At 55.2% G+C, this 17318-nt stretch overlaps 1 protein-coding gene and 1 pseudogene across 8 annotated transcripts in view; both read right to left on the bottom strand.

Annotated features, from left to right (window-relative positions):
• DOK7 (docking protein 7) overlaps positions 1-7447 on the bottom strand; it is a 41673-nt gene extending 34226 nt beyond the window's left edge. For 3 of the 8 annotated variants that reach the window (XM_078003079.1, XM_078003080.1, XM_015137907.3), the window contains exons 1-2: positions 7012-7447; positions 6895-6940 (exon numbers count right to left, since the gene is read on the bottom strand). In XM_078003079.1, coding sequence (XP_077859205.1) covers positions 6895-6940; positions 7012-7065 — 100 coding nt within the window. In that variant the 5' untranslated portion in view covers positions 7066-7447. Of the gene's footprint in view, positions 1-6894 lie in introns of all 8 variants that reach the window. The other 5 variants (XM_078003078.1, XM_078003077.1, XM_078003082.1 and 2 more) reach the window with 4 other exon arrangements.
• A 199-nt stretch (positions 7448-7646) lies between these two features.
• On the bottom strand, positions 7647-15597 carry LOC144341045 (uncharacterized; annotated as a pseudogene).
• Positions 15598-17318: the final 1721 nt, after the last annotated feature.

Genomic DNA, 17318 nt, shown 5'->3' with positions numbered 1-17318 from the left:
AGATGATGCGTGTGGGAATGGCTGTGAGCCAATAAAACTTTATTTACAAAAACAGGTTCTGGCAGGATTTGGCCCAGAGACCACAGTGAGCCGACTCCTGGCCGAGAGTTGAATTTGCCACGATGGCTTTTCACACCTTCCACGAGCCAGCCGGCCTCACCCTAGACGCCTGCACCTGCCAGGTTGGTGGTGGGGAACGTGCTGAACCCATGCTCCACCCTCAGACCTTTTTCTGATTCACGGATGCCACCCCTCAGCCTGTCTGATTTTTCTGGACTCTGTCTACAAAAGCAGACTCACACCCTGTACCTTGGGAACGCCTGAGAATCTAGGAGCGCTTACATGCGGGGGGCTAGGCGTGGCCCCCAGCAAGATGTGTCCACTCGCGACCCCGGAACCTGTATGTCCTTATTTGGGAACAGGGTCTCTGCATACGTAATCAAGTTCAGGATCCTAGATTATCTGAGTGCAGCAGCAAGCGTCCTTGTAAAAGGCAGAACAGGAGAAACAGACACAGGGAAGGTCACCTGAACGGGGACGGAGGCAGGGACTGGAGCGCTGAGGCCACAGCCAAGGGACGCCTGTGTCCAGCAGGAGCTGGGAGAGGCAGGAAGAAGCCCCTCTGGGAAGCTCAGAGGGAGTGTGGCCCTGCGGCCCCCTGGACTGCAGAGCTCTGACTCCCAGCACTGAGAGGGCGAATTCTCGTTGTTCGAAGGCCCAGCTGTGGTGCTTTATTCTGTTGGCCACAGGAAACTGATGACCACCCAAGTCACTGATTTCATTTTCAAACACGAACAGAAGCAGGGAGGTCAGAGCTGGGGGCCGACTCGCCCCTCCTGCCTGGCGGAAGCTTCTCCGGCAGCTGACGCCCACCCCCTCAGGCTCAGGCCGCCCCCTCCTCATCACGGACGATAAATCAATCCTGTTTTTAAAGCGCATCTCGAGATGAGTGCCGGGGGCAAAACGCTGCAGGAACTGGCACCAGAGAGACGGCAGCTCCAGGCCCAGAGCTGAGACCAAGCCAGGTCAGGGCCGGGACACCAGAGCCCCAGGACACAGCGGCCCTCCCTGGGACACAGCACGTGTGCTGGGGAGACACGGGGCTGAGGGACTCAGGAGCAGATGGCCACTGGCCAGCTCCCCAGGGGCCAGGCCCAGAGGGCCCCAGCCACACCCTCCCAGGAGGCCTGGGCACCCGGGGGTCTCTCATCCATCGGCTGAGGAACCACCGTCAGCCCCGGCCACCCACCCTCCAGCTGCTCCGCACTCTTGGGCATTGGCTGCAACCTGGCCAGGGAAGGCTTTTGCAGGACTTGGAGGGTTCCCGGGGCTCTGGCAGGCAGCACTGGGCTGGGTGGAGGGCACTGGGTCATGATGGTGAAAGAAGACAAAGAGGAGACACCAAGAGAGGCCAACCAAGGCACAGAGACCAACGTGGAGCAAGCAGGCACACATGCACACTCACACACACACACTGATACACACACACAGACACGCACACACACTCATACACGCACACTCATACACACAAGCACACACAGGCACACACACTCATACATGCACACTCATACACAGGCACACACATACATGCACACACACAGGCACAGTCATACACGTACACTCATGCACAGGCACTCAAACTCATACACAGACACGCACACACATACACTCCTACATGCACACTCAGACATGCACACACATACATGCACACACACAGAAATGCACACACTCATACACGCATATGCACAGGCACACACATACATGCACACATACACAGGCACATGTACACTCACATGCACACACACACGCACACACAGGCATGCACACACACTCATACACACACACTCATACACACAGGCAAACACACACTCATACATGCACACACAGGCAAATGCACACTCATACACGAACACACACAGGCACACACTCATACATGCACACAGGCACACTTATACACACACAAACACACAGGCACACACACACTCATACATACAGACAAGCACACACATACACAGGCACACTCACACTCATACACGAACACTCAGGCACACACATGCACACATAGGCACACTCATACATGCACACATGCACACACTCATACACGTCCATTCACACACAGGTGCACACACTGATGCACACCCATGCAGACACCTGCACACACTTGCACACACAGACAAATGCGCACAGGCATTTGAGCTCACACACACTCGCACATACACACAGGTATTCACACACATGTGCACAGGAGCACACATAGACACACTCCCACACACAGGTATTCACATGCACGTGCACACACACGTGGGCACAGACATGTACTTGCACTCATTCTTGTGCACACACACACAAACGTGCACTCATGCACTCACTGCTGGGGTCTGAATCTGAAATTCTGGTGTTGAAATCTTCACCCCCAAGGCGATGGGTTAGGTGGTGGGGCCTTTGGGAGGTGATGAGGTACTCAGGGTGGAGCCTCAAGAATGGGACCAGTGCCTGATGAGCGGACCCCAGGGGGCTTCCTCCCCCTACACCATGTAAGGACAGAGAAAGCGCCATCTATGTAGCAGGACACGGTCCTCACCAGACACCTAGGCTGCCTTGATCTTGGGCCTCCAGCCCCCAGAACTGTGAGTAATGGCTGGCTGAGCCGCCTAGGCTGTGGCATTCGCTAAGAGCCGCCTGAGCTAAGACAGCCACACAAGCGCACACTCACACATACACTCTTACACGCCCAAATGCTCACACTTGCTCACACGTGCACATGCTCCCATGGTGTGTACAGGTGCACATGTGCATCCTCTCACACACACACACACACGCACATGCACACACGCTCCTCCTGCATTCACCTCCACAGCCACAGGGGAATGAGACATCCAGGATGAGCCCAGGGACTTGGGTGGGGGAGGGATGCCTGGGGACCCTTCTGGGTGGGGGCTGGGATTGGGGGTCTTTCCTGGACACGTGGGGCTGAGAAGCCCACCAGACGCCAGACGGCGATGCACACAGGCAGTTGGACGCAGGCGTCTGGAGATGTAAAAATAACCGTGGAGTCATGAGCACACGGAAGGCCTTGCAGCCAGGGCGGAGAGCCGGGGAGGGCGGGAGGGGAGAAGGAGGAGGGGGAGAAGCCACAGGGAAGATGGAGCGAGCAGGCGTGGTGGCCCAGGGAAGGCAGGGGCGCGTGCGGGCCAGGGACATAGTGTGGGAGTCCCCGCCCACACTGAACACGATGGGAGTCCGCAGAAGCGGCTGTGGGACAGCCCTTGGAGGTCACAGTGACCTTGAGGCCATGCCCTTAGCAATGCAGGTGGTAGCAGCCTGAGGGGACCTTGCTGGGGGTGCAGCAGCCTGGAGCCGTGCCCAGAAGCTGGGCAGGGGCGAGGGGGGCGGCCATCAACCAGGCCAGCCTGCTGGTGCCTCCTCAGACCAGGCTACAGCCAGGACACACGGGACCAAGATCCAGTGCCTAGCCCCGGCCCCATTCACAATCTGGTTCAGGAAGGAAACATGAGGGTGTCCCTGCCTGGCACAGGTGTTGGAGGTGTGGTGCAGGTGGGCCCCCCAGACATCACCAGGGGCAGCCCAGGACGAGGCTCCGGATGCCAGGCCCAGGCCCTTGCGCCCACCTCTCCATGGCCCTCAAGAGCCCTGTGAGTGGCCGAGGATGCAGGCAGGGAAGCAGCCGTCCCAAGTCACTGTTCCCACATGTGGAGCTGCGAGCTGAACCCCGGCTCTCTGATTCCCTGTCCTGAGGCGGGGGCTGCGGGAAACTCGCCCTGTTCTTGATGTTTCTACGGGGAGAGGATGACTGGCCACCACCCACGCCCAGTCTTCAGCCCGGAGCTGGGATGTCAGCCCCAGGCCCTTGGGGAAGGAGGCAGATGAGGCACAGGAAATCCACCGCCGGGAGGCTCTGCTCAGGAAGGGCCGACCCAGTTTCCACCCCCGGCCCCTCGTTAGCAGTGCTGCCCACTGTGGGTGGCAGGGCCCCAGCACAGCACAGCCGTGGGGCAGCTCTGGGGCCTACGGGGCACCTGCCAAGGGGCTCCTGGCTCCTGCGCTGTCTCCGTGGGGTCCCTCCTGCAGGACGGGCTCAGTCCCACCAGACTGCCTTTGAGGGCGACATGGAAAAGGGGACCCTGCCCTCTGAGAACTCAGCATTAGAACCAAGAGCAGTGATGGGGGAGACTAAGCAAGCACCCAGTGGTCAGCCTGGGGGCAGGTGCGGAACTTCCAGCCAGCTGCGGGGGACAAAGTTTGGGCTGTTTGGGGGGAACTGGGCTCTGCCTAGCAGTCCGTGTCTTGGGCCAGATTCCTCGGGTTTCTGCGCCTCAGCCTCCCTTCCATGGTGACTGCAAGACCCTGCCAGCCCCAGGACTCGGGCCCTCCCGGTAGCTTTTCTGAGCTGGATGAAGCCCCCAGGGGCAGCCCCTGTGGGAAGCGGGTCCCTCCAAGCGTCTGGCCCGGGGCCACACCCTCCACAGGATGTCAAGAACGCTTGCATTGCCACCCCCAGCCGCTGCGCCAGGGAGGAAGAAGAGAGGGGCTGGGCCAGGCGCTGGCGTGCCGGGTCACCAGCAGAGAGTCCTGGGCCACGACTGGACACAGACCACCCTCCTCCCCCGGGGCCCTGCCCAGAAGGGGATGCACACACGCATCCTGCAGTCAGGACGCGGTGGAGACCTCGAGGAACGCGGTCCCACTGCAGGGCACCCTACAGTCCCACACCAAGGCAGACGGCCCGACATCCACTGGCCGTGCCCGGCACTGCGGCTGAGCTGCCCTTTGATAAAAGGTGTTCCCCTTTCATAAGCTAACTAAACTTTGCCGTAAGAGAAAGATGTGCTTGTGATTGAGAAAAACACGAGGAGGAGAAAGGTGCCCGTGGAAAAGGTGCACATCTGGGCCCTTCCCAGAAGGAAATCACCGCTGGTAACAAAAAGAACCCTGCCTGTCTTACAAGGAAGCAGACAGGACCCTTTCTCTCTGCCTCACACCAAGAGTGCTGTCTGCTCCTCCAGGGCTGGGGCCTGCTCCCGCCAGGCCAGGCCCATCCACAAGGGCGGTGGTCTCCCGCGCTGAGCGGGAAGGCAGCTGGGTGAAGGCAAGGGGGGCGGCACCCAGGGAGGCTCATGAGGGGCCAGGAGGAAGAGGCATCAGGGCCTCTGAGCAGAGAGGAGGTGCCAGGCTGGCCTGGTCAAGGTGGGGAGGTGGGCGTGAGAACTCCGCTCTGTCCCATCGCCTCATCTGACTGACCTCTGGGCCACCCCACAGGGTTTCCGTTTCAGTCCCAGGCTGCTGGAGTGACCAACACAGAAAGCAGGTGTCCAAAGCAATGGGTCCCAGGCCAGGGAGTCAGTGGGTGCTAGGGACACCTGGTCATGAGGCTCAGAATGAACATCCACCCAGAGGGGGCAGGGCACGTTCCACTACCCCACATCACCTCCCACGCCAGTCCCACGAGGCTGCAGATCTCAACTGCGAGGGATACGGGGTGACCCAGCAGACGCTCAGGAGCCACCACGTTCACCTACAGACTCACAGATTGTCCCACCTGGGGGACCCATTGCCAGCTCCCGTCACTCCACTCAGGCACTCACCAGGCCTGGGGAGCACACCCTCTTGAGGCTGGCAGGCCCTGCCTCCTGGGACTCTCTGATCCAGAAAGAAAAGTCTCCCAAGAGGGACCAAGACCTCTCCCGCAATGCTCCTCTTGGGCTGCTGTCCCGTGTGCCTTCCTGGGCTGTGGCCTCTCTGGAGGGTCTGCACCGGCTCCAGCCCAGCACCATCCACCCATCAAGCACCACCTGCCCCACCACAGCCCTGGCCCAGCCACAGCTGACCAAAGCCTGTCGTCCGCCCCAGCCTGGCAGGGCCTCTCTGCCCAGACCCCACCCCTTCCTATACCAGGTCCCCTGCAGCCCCGGAGGACAAAGACACCCGTCCAGGCTCTGATGGTGCCCCCACAGCTCCAGGCAGGAGGTCTGGGCACGGAGGGCTGAGTGAAGTGACTGGTGTGCAACCCAGGCCCTGCAAGGGGAGGTGGAGGCAGGCAGGAAGTGCCTTCCTCCAGGACTACCTGAGGCCCTGCAGAGGGGACCCAGGAGGGAACCCTGCTCCACACCTTCCCTGGGAGCCACAGACTCCCATCCTGGATGACGCTCTGGCAGGCCTATGGCATACAGCCCCCCGGTGCACGCAAGCCGAGCATCCCACCCAGACCGGGGCCTGGCCGGCTCCACCGCACCTGTCCTCTGGAGCAGCTGCAGGCCCGGCTCAGCCCTCCCCACAGGCCCAGCGCTGCAGGCGGCCTGGGCTGCCAGACCTGGGGGCTCCGTGTTGACCCTCCCCAAGCTGGGGTACTGGCTCAGGGCGGGGACTGCGGGGGACCCCTGCCTCCTCCCAGAGGACTGTTCCCCCAGCAATATGGCAGTCACTCGGCCCCCTACCCCACCACAGCCCAGCCTCTCCTCTGCCTGGGAGGGGCCCAGGGTCAGCGCCCACCCACACAGCACCCCTGGAGGCTGGGTTCCGGGACCCTGCTCTGAGCGTTTCCACAAGCACAGCTCAACCCTCAGGCACGTGGGGTTTTGCTTCTGGGGCGCCCCTTGCTGCTCTGCTGGGGGGCTCAGGGCCTGCATCCCCTCCGCCTCCAGGGCCACCAGGCAGCCCCCGGGCCTCAGTCTGCCCTGCTGGAAAGAGGGTTCTTCCGTCCGGGCCCCCACTGCGTTCCCAGGGGCGCCGTGGGGTCCGGGTCCGCGCGGGGCTCTCCGGGTTCCCCGCGGGGTGAGAGCGGCGGCGATTTCGGGCGAGCGAGCATTACTGCCGGGGGCCTCGGTAACCCGGGTCACTAGACCCCCGCGCCCACCGTCCCCCGCCCGCCCCGCTCACCTGCCACGGGCGACGGCTTGCGCAGCACCAGCCACCTACTCTTCCACTGCGGGGACAGGGGGGAGCGTGAGCCGCCGCCCGCGCCCGCGCCCCCCCGCGCCCCCGACGCGCCCCGACCTTCTTGCCGTCCCGCAGCTTGACCTGGCCCTCCACCAGCGCCGCCTCGGTCATCTTCTGTCATGGTTCCGCGCCGCCGCGCTCGCCCCGGCGCCCCAGCCCAGGGTCACTTTCAAAATAGCTCCCAGGGCCCTGGGCTGGGCCAGGAGGGCGGGCCCGCGGGCAGGGCGGCGACACCGGCGACTCCAGGGCCGGCGCGGGCGGGGCCCCTTCTCCTGCGGGGGGTTCCCCCACCCCCACGGGCCCCTCTGGCCCCACCGTCCCGCGGCGGAGCGAGCGCACCATCTGGGCTCGGACGCCCAGACCAGCGCCTGCGGGGGTCGGGCGGGGGCCGGGCGGGGGATTCTTTTTCAAAAAGCAGAGATAACCACCCAGCAGAAGCTGGCCCCGCTCTGGACACTGCTCCCGACTTTAAAGTTGGTCTTCAACCAATCCCGCCTCCCAGACTGGGGTGGTGCCCCTCCCACCACCCCAGGGGTCCAGACACCCCCACAACAGACTGGGCACAGGCAGCCCAGGCCTAGGACACTCTCATGTCCCAGGCTTCCCCCACACTGAGGTGACCCTTCCCCAGGCAGACAGTAGGGGTCCGGGAGCCCTGGCAGCCTCCATCTCTTCCTACATTTCTGTTCCCATTAAAAGGATGCAGGGACCCCAGTGCAGGTGGGTGGGTTCAGGACCCACAGTGCCACCTCGATGCCCCCAGTCTCCACCTCTTCTGCCCCTGTCCCCAGAGAAGAGCAGGCCCTGGTTAGGCCAGCCTGGTCCGATGGGTAGGGGAGCTGCCCGCTTTGTAAAGGACCTGCCAGCAGCCCTCCCAGCTGGGTGGTTTGCGTTTCTGGACCCCCCCTCCTTGACCCTGTGGCTCCAGTCCAGCTGTCCCCAAGCTCTGGCCTGGGCATTAGATGTTACATCCAGGTTCTTCTGCAGAGAGGTCATGTGCTTTGGGGGACCTGGCAGGTCCGCCCCTTGGGTGTCAGCCCCTTCCGAGAGACGGCCTCCACCACCCTGGGATCAGGGACACCCAGAAGATACGGGAACAGCAGTGGGGAGGGGCGATGGTGCCCCGGAAAATAAGCACGTGGACAAGCATCGAAACTCCGTCCACATGCCCTACCCCAGACCCCATCCTCACGGGGCTGACGGTTCTCGGGGGAGAAGAGGGAAGGGGTAGACAGTGTCCTGTTAGGGAGGAGGCATCTTCATTTCATCCCATCCAGACCCTAGGCTGGGCTCTGTCTGCCTTGTACTGAAGAGGAAATGGAATCAGGGCAGCGTGAGGCCTTACAGCCAGGACTGAGCCACATGGACTGACCTGAGAGCAAGGCTCAGAGGCATCGGGAGCCCTGGGCACCCCTTCCCACTGCCCCTGTGATCCAAGAGGCAGGTCTCGGGTGGGCCACAAGGGTTGGTTTTGATGCTTCAGTGATGTCTTGTCAGGGCCTCATGCAAGGCAGGGGACGCCAGGCCCAGGAAGCAGATCTTTGCATCCCCCACCCACCCCTGCAGTCACCTGTGCAGCCACCAGCCGCCTTCCGCAGAACAGTTGCTGGGCCACAGAGCCCCATTCATGCTCCCCACACATCCCAGGCCCCCAAGGGGCTGGCCCAGGACAGCCGGTGCGGAGGCGGGGGCGGCTGGGGCTGTAGCCACAGACACATCCGCTGCCCTGGGCGCCTGGCACTTGCTCATCCCTGCAGGGAGGGGCAGGCCCCGCTGCATTCCTGAGTGCTGGCCTGGGCCCAGGCTCCTGCCATGCCTGGCAGTTGCACCTGCTCCCACACGGCCTGGAACACACAGGATGCCGGAGGGCAGACAACTCCCTTCTCTGCTCCATGCGACTCCAGGGCTGCGGAAAGGTGGGGAAAGCTTCCTGCAGGAGGAGGAGGTGGCCTGGCTGCCACTCCCAGACTGACCGAGAGCTCTGTGACCCTGGGCAAGCCCCTGCCCTGCTCTGTGCCTCAGAAGTTATAGCCAGAAGTCTCCCCAGAAGTTATAGTCAGGGTTGCTAGTTGCAGATGGAGAAATAGGCTGGCCACTGAGTAGGAAGGGGTTGATTGGAAGCAAATTAGGTCTCCAAGAACCAAGGGGAAGGCTGGAGAGCTGGTGGGCAGTGAAAGCAGAGTCACATCCTGAGACAGGAGGACACCGTAGCCTAGCCCCACAGCACAGCTGTGCTCCACACGAGGGGCAGGGCCACCACCTTCAAAGGAGCCTACAGTCTCAGGTCACAGCTGCACCCCTGACTGACCACAGACAGAGCCATGCTGCTGCTGGACACTGTGGCCAGGGAAACTGCCATCTCTGCCAGACCCCGTTGCCATGGTGCATTGCTGCCCACCAGTGGCTCTGCAGCCAAGGGACCTGTCCCTCACTAGCCACACCACCTTTAGCCACCATGTGATCTTACTGATCTCAGCTTCCTCTTCTACCTTGATACTGTGATGAGCCCCCAATGAGATGATGTCCATGAGCATCTTTCAAAATGATCCCGGGTTTTCCAAGGGGATGATGGGGACCAGGGGTGGGCTGCTTTGTCTTGCATCTCTAAGTGGCCTGGTGTGTGGGAGAGAAACAAGTCAGCTGAGCGTGGCAAACACTGTGCCCTGTGGTCACACCCGTTCGTGCATCCTTATTTCCCAGTACCACCCCCCTGATCAGGTAAGGCTATATGAGTGAGTTCTGGCCAGTAAGGCATGGGTGGAAGGGGTGACCAACACTTCTGGCCTGCCCATAGGATGCCTGATATGGTTTGGCCGTGTCCCCACCCAAATCTCATCTCGAATTGTATTAATATGAATAGCTCCCATAATCCCCATGTGTTGTGGGAGGGACCTGCTGGGAGGTAATTGAATCATAGGGGTGGGGTTTTCCTGTGCTGTTCTCATGATAGTCAATAAGTCTCACAAGATCTGATGTTTTTATGAAGGGCAGTTCCCTATGCACTCTCTTTGCCTGCCACCATGTAAGATGTGCCTTTGCTCCTCCTTTACCTTCCGCCATTTTCCTTTGCCTTCAGCAAGCACCTCAGCAGTTCATGTTTTATTTTCCTAGTGGAGTGACCCAAACCTTCATTCCTGAAGGGTCTGGTGATTTGTAGTCCTGCCTGGATTGGACTGTTGCAGTTTCCCATTGACCTTAATCACAGGGCATGATAATATTGACAGACGCCCTAATGGATCTTTTGTATTCTATGCATACTCTTCCTTACCTCTGTTGTGGAGTAGGGGACTGATTCCATCTCAATAGTCTTGGTCAATCACCCCAGCCAACACCGTAACTCCTTCTTAGCCCGTTGACTTAAAGTAGGAGGACCCCAAAGTGTCCAGGTGGCAATCTTAACTTCTAACTTAATGGAACCGTTGTGTCTCCTGGTGGCAGCGTTCCTCCCTCTGGAACTAAGACCTCTAGGCCAGCAGAACGTAATGTCGTGAGAAAAGGAAGCAAAAATGTTGCTACTTAATCACTAGGAGTGATGGTGAGTGGTGCCACTTCCACTTCCACCCCCTTGATTTCTGGACCCGTGGATCCTGGCTATGGGAGAAACAGGACCATATATTGGACGCTGATGCAGTGCATACACAGCCTTCTGGAGAACTTTGCCCTAGCCCTGCAAAGTATTGTAGCCTAGTTGGCATTGTAATTGTGACTTCAAAAGGCCATTCCACCGTTCTATCAATCCAGCTGCTTCAGGACGATGGGGAACATGGTAAGACCGGTGAATTCCATGAGCATGAGCCCACTGCCATACTTCTTTAGCTGTAAAGTGAGTGCCTTTGTCAGAGGCAATGCTGTGTGGAATACCATGACGGTGGATAAGGCATTCCGTGAGTCCACAGATGGTAGTCTTGGCAGAAGCATTGCATGCAGGACAGGCAAACCCATATCAGGAATAAGTGTCTGTTCCAGTGAGGACAAACCTCTGCCCCTTCCATGATGGAAGAGGTCCAATATCATCAACCTGCCACCAGGTTGATCACTTCAAAGAGTGGTGCCATATTGAGGGCTCAGTGTTAGTCTCTGCTGCTGGCAAATCGGGCACTCAGCAGTGGCTGTAGACAGGTCAGCCTTGGTGACTGGAAGTCTATGTTGCTGAATCTCCATGCGTAACCTCCATCCCGGCCACCAAGGCCGCTTTGTTCATGGGCCCATTGGGTGATGACAGGGGTGACTGGGGAAAGAGGCTGAGTGGTGTCCACAGAACAGGTCATCCTATCCACCTGATTATTAAAATCCTCTGCTGAGGTCACCCATTGGTAAGCACTCACATGGGACACAAATGTCTTCACAATTTTTGACCACTCGGAGAGGTCCATCCACATACCTCTTCCCCAAATTTCTTTGTCACCAATTTTCCAATCATGCTTCTTCCAAGTCCCTGACCATCCAGCCAAACCACTGTCTACAGCCCATGAATCAGTACATAATCACACATCTGGCCATTTCTCCTTCCATGCCAAGTGCACAGCCAGGTGCACGGCTCGGAGTTCTGCCCACTGGGAAGATTTCCCTCCACCGCTGTCCTTCAGGGACATCCTAGAAAGGGGCTGTAGTGCGGCAGCTGTCCACTTTTGGGTGGCGCCTGCATATTGTGCAGAACCATCTGTGACCCAGGTCCTGGTCTTCTCTTCCTCTGTCAAATGGTTATTGCAGGCCCAAAAAGTGAGGGTCATGATCAACTCGGTATACCACTGGAGGCTAGATGAGTAAACAGCAAACTGGTCTCATAAAAGCAGGTTGTTGGCAAACTGACAAACTGCATACGCCGCCCAGAAGGAATGCTGAGGGCAGTCACGACCCAGGCACAAGTGTTCCTTGTGATTAGGCAAATCTGAAGCCTGTTAGCAATCATGTGAACCTGTTATCAATGAAGCAGCTGACCAATCGTTACCTCCTGCTCCCTGCTCTTTCTACTCAATAAATATGAAGGGCTACAGAAGTTCACCATGGCTGCCCTTGCTCTCTAGAAGCTGCGTGTCCTCTTCTTCCCTGGCCCCTTCCTTTAAAATAGTTTCTTTTGTTTCTTGTTTTCATTTCTATGTTCATCCTCCTTCGTTCAGTCCCATAGTAACTGTGGCAAGCCATGGCAAATGATCATAGGGAACTCCTCATGAGGCCATTGGCGCAGGCTGGGGGAGAGGAGGCAGATGGCAGGAATGGAGACCATGGGCATTTGAGCTACTTCCTCATATAAAACTTACTTATGCCCTCAGGACCTGCTGGAGCCCAATCATGTATACACCACTTCCATGTGATGATGGAATGCCACTGTGCATGACCCATTTTATGGCTAGATGGGTCAGAAAGCACCCAGTCCATGATGGGCAGTTCAGGCCGCATGGTGACTTGATGACCCATAGTCAAACGTTCAGTTTCCACCAAAGCCCAGTAACAGGCCAAAAGCTGTCTCTCAAAAGGAGAATAGATATCTGCAGAAGATGGCAGGACTTTGCCCCCAAATCCTAGAGGCCTCTGCTGTGATTCACCTATGGGGGCCTGCCAGAGGCTCCAAACAGCATCCCTCTCTGCCACTGACACCTCAAGCATCATCGGATCTGCTGGGTCATATGGCCCGAGTGGCAGAGCGGCTTGCACAGCAGCCTGGACCTGTTGCAGAGCCTTCTCCTGTTCTGGACCGCACCCAAAACTGGCAGCCTTTCAGATCACTTGATAAATGTGTCATAGTAACACACCCAAATGAGGAATGTATTGCCTCCAAAATCCAAATAGGCCCACTAGGCATTATGCTTCTTTCTTGGTTGTAAGAGGGTCCAAATGCAGTAACCTATCCTTCACCTTAGGAATATCTTGACAGGCCCCAAACCACTAGACCCCTAGAAATTTCACTGAGGTATAAGGTCCCTGAATTTTAGTCGGATTTATTTCCCATCCTCTGACACACAAATGTCTCACCAGTAAGTCCAGTGTGTTTGCTACTTCTTGCTCACTTAATCCAGTCACCATAATGTCATCAACGTAAGGGACCAGTGTGATATTTTGTGGAAGCGAAAAGTGATCAAGGTCTCTCTGAATAAGATTATGACATAAAGCCGGAGAGCTGATATGCCCCTGAGGTAGGACATTAAAGGTATATTGTTGGCCTTGCCAGTTGAAGGCAAATTGCTCCTGGTGGGGCTTATGGACAGGAATGGAGAAAAAGGCATTTGCCAAGTCATTGGCTGCAAACCAGGTACCAGGAGATGAGTTAATTTGCTCAAGCAATGAAACCACATCTGGTACAGCAGCTGCAGTTGGAGTCACCACTTGCTTAAGCTTACAATAATCCACTGTTATTTTACAAGATCCATCTGTCTTCTGCACGGGCCGAATGGGAGAGTTGAATAGGAATGTGGTGGGAATCACCACCCCTGAGTCTTTCAAGTCCTTGATGGTGGCACTAATCTCCACAATCCCTCCAACGATGCAATATTGTTTTTGATTTACTATTTTTCTAGGTAGACGCAGCTCTAATGGCTTCCATTTGGCCTTCTCCACTGTAATAGCCCTCATCCTACCAGTCAGAGAGCCAGTGTAGGGGTTCTGCCAGCTGCTAAGTATGTCTGTGCCAATTCTGCATTCTGGCACTGGGAAAATGACCACAGGATGAGTCCGGGGACCCATTGGACCCACCATAAGTCAGAACTGAGCTAAAACTCCATTAATTACCTGACCTCCATGAGGACCTACTTAACTGGAAGACCACAATGACATTTTGGGTCCCCTGGAATCAATGTCATCTTAGAGCCACTGTCCAGTAGTCCCCAAAATGTCTGATCATTTCTCTTTCCCCAATGCAGTTACCCTGGTATAAGGCTGGAGGTCTCCTTGGGGAAGGATGGGAGAAAGATTAACTGCATAGGCGGGCATGGTGGCTCACACCTGTAATCCCAGCACTTTGGGAGGCCGAGGCGGGCAGATCACGAAGTCAGGAGATCAAGACCATGCAGACTAACATGGTGAAAACCCGTCTCTACTAAAAATATTAAAAATTAGCCAGGAGTGGTGGCAGGTGCCTGTAGTCCCAGCTACTTGGGAGGTTGAGACAGGAGAATGGCATCAACCTGGGAGGCAGAGCTTGCAGTAAGCCCAGATTGCGCCACTGCACTCCAGCCTGGGGGACAGAGCAAGACTCAGTCTAAGAAAGAAAGAAAGAAAGAAAGAAAGAAAGAAAGAAAGAAAGAGAGAGAGAGAAAGAGAGAAAGAAAGGAGAGACAGAAAGAAAGAGAGAGAGAGAGAAAGAAAGAAAGAAAGAAAGAAAGAAAGAAAGAAAGAAAGAAAGAAAGAAAGAAAGAAAGAAAGAAAAAGAAAGAAAGATTGATTAACAGCATAAATTGCTGGTAGCATAGTGGAGTCCTTCCTCAAGGGGACCCAGCCTCCCCTTCATTCAAGGGGTTCTGGGTTTGTAAACTGTCTCAAATCTGGAAATTGATTGAGGTGCTGTGATTCTCTGTTTTTATAATTCATATTAGTCTTTTGTCCATTCGGCCTAGAAGTTTTCTGCTTATATAAATTAAGTAGGATTGCAGTAGGCTTCCTATCAATTTCACTTTTTAGGAACACTGTGATTAATTAGCCAATGCCAGAGCTCTACACGAGTCAGACTATTCTGATTGCCACTTTGCCTCTGCTGTCCATTATGGTAGCTATGCCCACCTTGCCTTTGATGGTTGAGTGCTGCCACTTGGCCCCTGCCACCTCAGGATCCAGTTATTCCCATCGTATTTAAATTTTGTAGTTGAGTGACTGTGGTTCACACCCTTAGATCTGACATACAGAGAAGAGCAATTATAGGGCCCTTGAAAGATGCAGGTGCTGCCCTCAAAAATCTATTTCACAAGACATTGGTCAAGGGTATATCTTCTGGACGCTCCCAGCTGGGATGAGTAGGTCTAAAGTGACTAATCCACTCCACTGTCCCAATCTCCCTAAGCCTTTGGATTCCTTCCTCTACATTAAGCCAAGGGAGATCAGGCAGTTCGAGCTCGTTCACAGTGCACCATCTTTTAATCCATATTTCAGCCAACCAAGCAAATAAACTATTAGAACCTTTTTTAACTCCTGAGCTGTGACATTAAATGCACAGTCCCTACTTAGTGGGCCCAAATCAATAAACCCAGCCTGATCCAACTCTATGTTCCTTCCAACATTATCCCACACCCTTAATATCCATTCCCATGCCGGTTCTCCAGATTTCTGTTTTTATCAGTTAGAGAACTCAAGTGGTTCTTTTCAAGTGTAGCACACCTCCTCGTGGGTCACACTCTCAACCTCACCTCTAGAGGCCCGCCAGGACTTTAGTCTAGTTATAGGTCTAGAAGCAAACAGGGATGTTGGGGGTGGTTCCTCAGGAGAATCAACATTATCTTGCCTGGCAACTGCCTCAGGGGTGGCCATCACTGTTGCCTCAGGTAGCGCAGGATTTATCTCCTCAGACCCATGCGGAAAGGCTGATGGCAGCATGGGTCAGGGAGGGAATGTTGTCACTACTGGGGATGGGGAAGCTCTTTCTTCTAGTAAATAAAGGTTCATCAGTGTTTACAAATTCAGCATCCCCAGCTTCATCAGGATCCTCCCATATGTCCCCATTCCAAGTTGCAGGGTCCCATTCTTCTCCAATCAATGCACTCACTCTAACAGTGGATACCTGGCAAGGCTGTGCACATACCTTTCATTGCAGGTCAGTCACTCGCATGGTAAGAGCTTGTGTCTGTTTTTCCATGATTTCAGCTCTTTCTCTACAGGAGAAAAGACTCTCACTGAGGGCAATCTTAGAAGATTTGAGGCTCGGTCTCTGCTTCTGACGCTGGGAGTTAGAATCCCTGAGTTCATCATTTTCTTTCATCACTTTGTCCGCTGAACTTTAGGAGCAACCAACCAGCTTCATTATCTTCCTTGGTTCTCCACATATGGTCAAAGGTATTATGTATAGAGTCACTAAACTCCTTGCCTCTCATGACCGATGAATCAGGACTGTCAAATGCATTTTTTTTTTCATAATTCTCTAAACAGTTCATGCCAACAACTGTCAGCGTTCTCCATACCATTAGAAGTAGAGTCCTTAGCATCTTGGGGTCTAATCATATTAAGCAGGCAACTCCAGAAACCCCAAAACCAACAAAAGAACTCCATCCTTAATATTCTGTTCCTCTAGAACCACTCCTGGTACCAAAATCTGTATTAGGGTTCTCTAGAAGGACAGAACTAATTGGATAGATATACATATATAAAGGGGAATTTATTAAATATTAACTCACAGGACTACGAGGTCTCACAATAGGCTGTCTGCAAGCTGAGGAGCAAGGAGAGCCAGTCCAAGTCCCAAACTGAAGAACTTGGAGTCCAATGTTCAAGGGCAGGAAGCATCCAGCATGGGAGAAAGATGCAGGCTGGGAGGCTAGGCAAGTCTAGTCTTCTCATGTTTTGTGCCTGCTTATATTCTAGCCACGCTGGCAGCTGATTAGATGGTGTCCACCCAGATTAAGAGTGTGTCTGCTTTCCCCAGCCCACTGGCTCAAATGTTAATCTCTTTTGGCAGCATCCCCACAGACACAGCCAGGATCAATACTTTGCATCCTTCAATCCAATCGAGTTGACACTCAGTATTAAACATCACAGTGGACCTTCCTGAAAGTGCATCTTCCTCTCCCAGTCCACTGATTCAACTGTTAATCTCTTCTGGCAACACCCAGAAACACCCAGATACACTCAGAAACAATAATTTACATCCTTCAACCCAGTCAAGTTGACACTTAATATTAACCATCAAAACTAGGAACAACTTTATGTCAATGAATATAAAAAATTAGACAGATGAATTCTTTTCTTTTTCTATGAGACAGAGTCTCGCTCTGTTGCCCAGGCTGGAGTGCAGTGGCAGGGTCTCGGCTCACTGCAACTTTCACCTCCCAGGCTCAAGTGATTCTCCTGCCTCAGCCTCCCAGGTAGCTGGGATTACAGACACCTGCCACCATGCCCGGCTAATTTTTGTATTTTTAGTAGAGATGGGGTTTCACCATGTTGGCCAGGCTGGTCTCAAACTCCTGACCTCGTGATCCACCTGCCTCGGCCTCCCAAAGTGCTGGGATTACAGGCATGAGCCCCCACACCCGGCTGACAGATAAATTTATAAAAGCATAACCTCCTGTAACTGGCTCAAGAAGAAATAAAACTAGTCCCATAACTATTAAAGACATTGAATCAGTAGTGAAATATAATCCTGTAAAGAGAACACCAAGACAGGTAATTTTATGGGTGAATTCCATTTAGCTTTCAAAGGATAGATCCTTCCAACTGTATACAGAATTTTC

Source organism: Macaca mulatta, chromosome 5 (assembly GCF_049350105.2).
Source record: "Macaca mulatta isolate MMU2019108-1 chromosome 5, T2T-MMU8v2.0, whole genome shotgun sequence".
NCBI lineage: Eukaryota > Metazoa > Chordata > Mammalia > Primates > Cercopithecidae > Macaca > Macaca mulatta.
The sequence above is the reverse complement of the archived record's forward strand: the minus strand, read 5'-3'. Positions and strand labels throughout refer to the sequence as shown.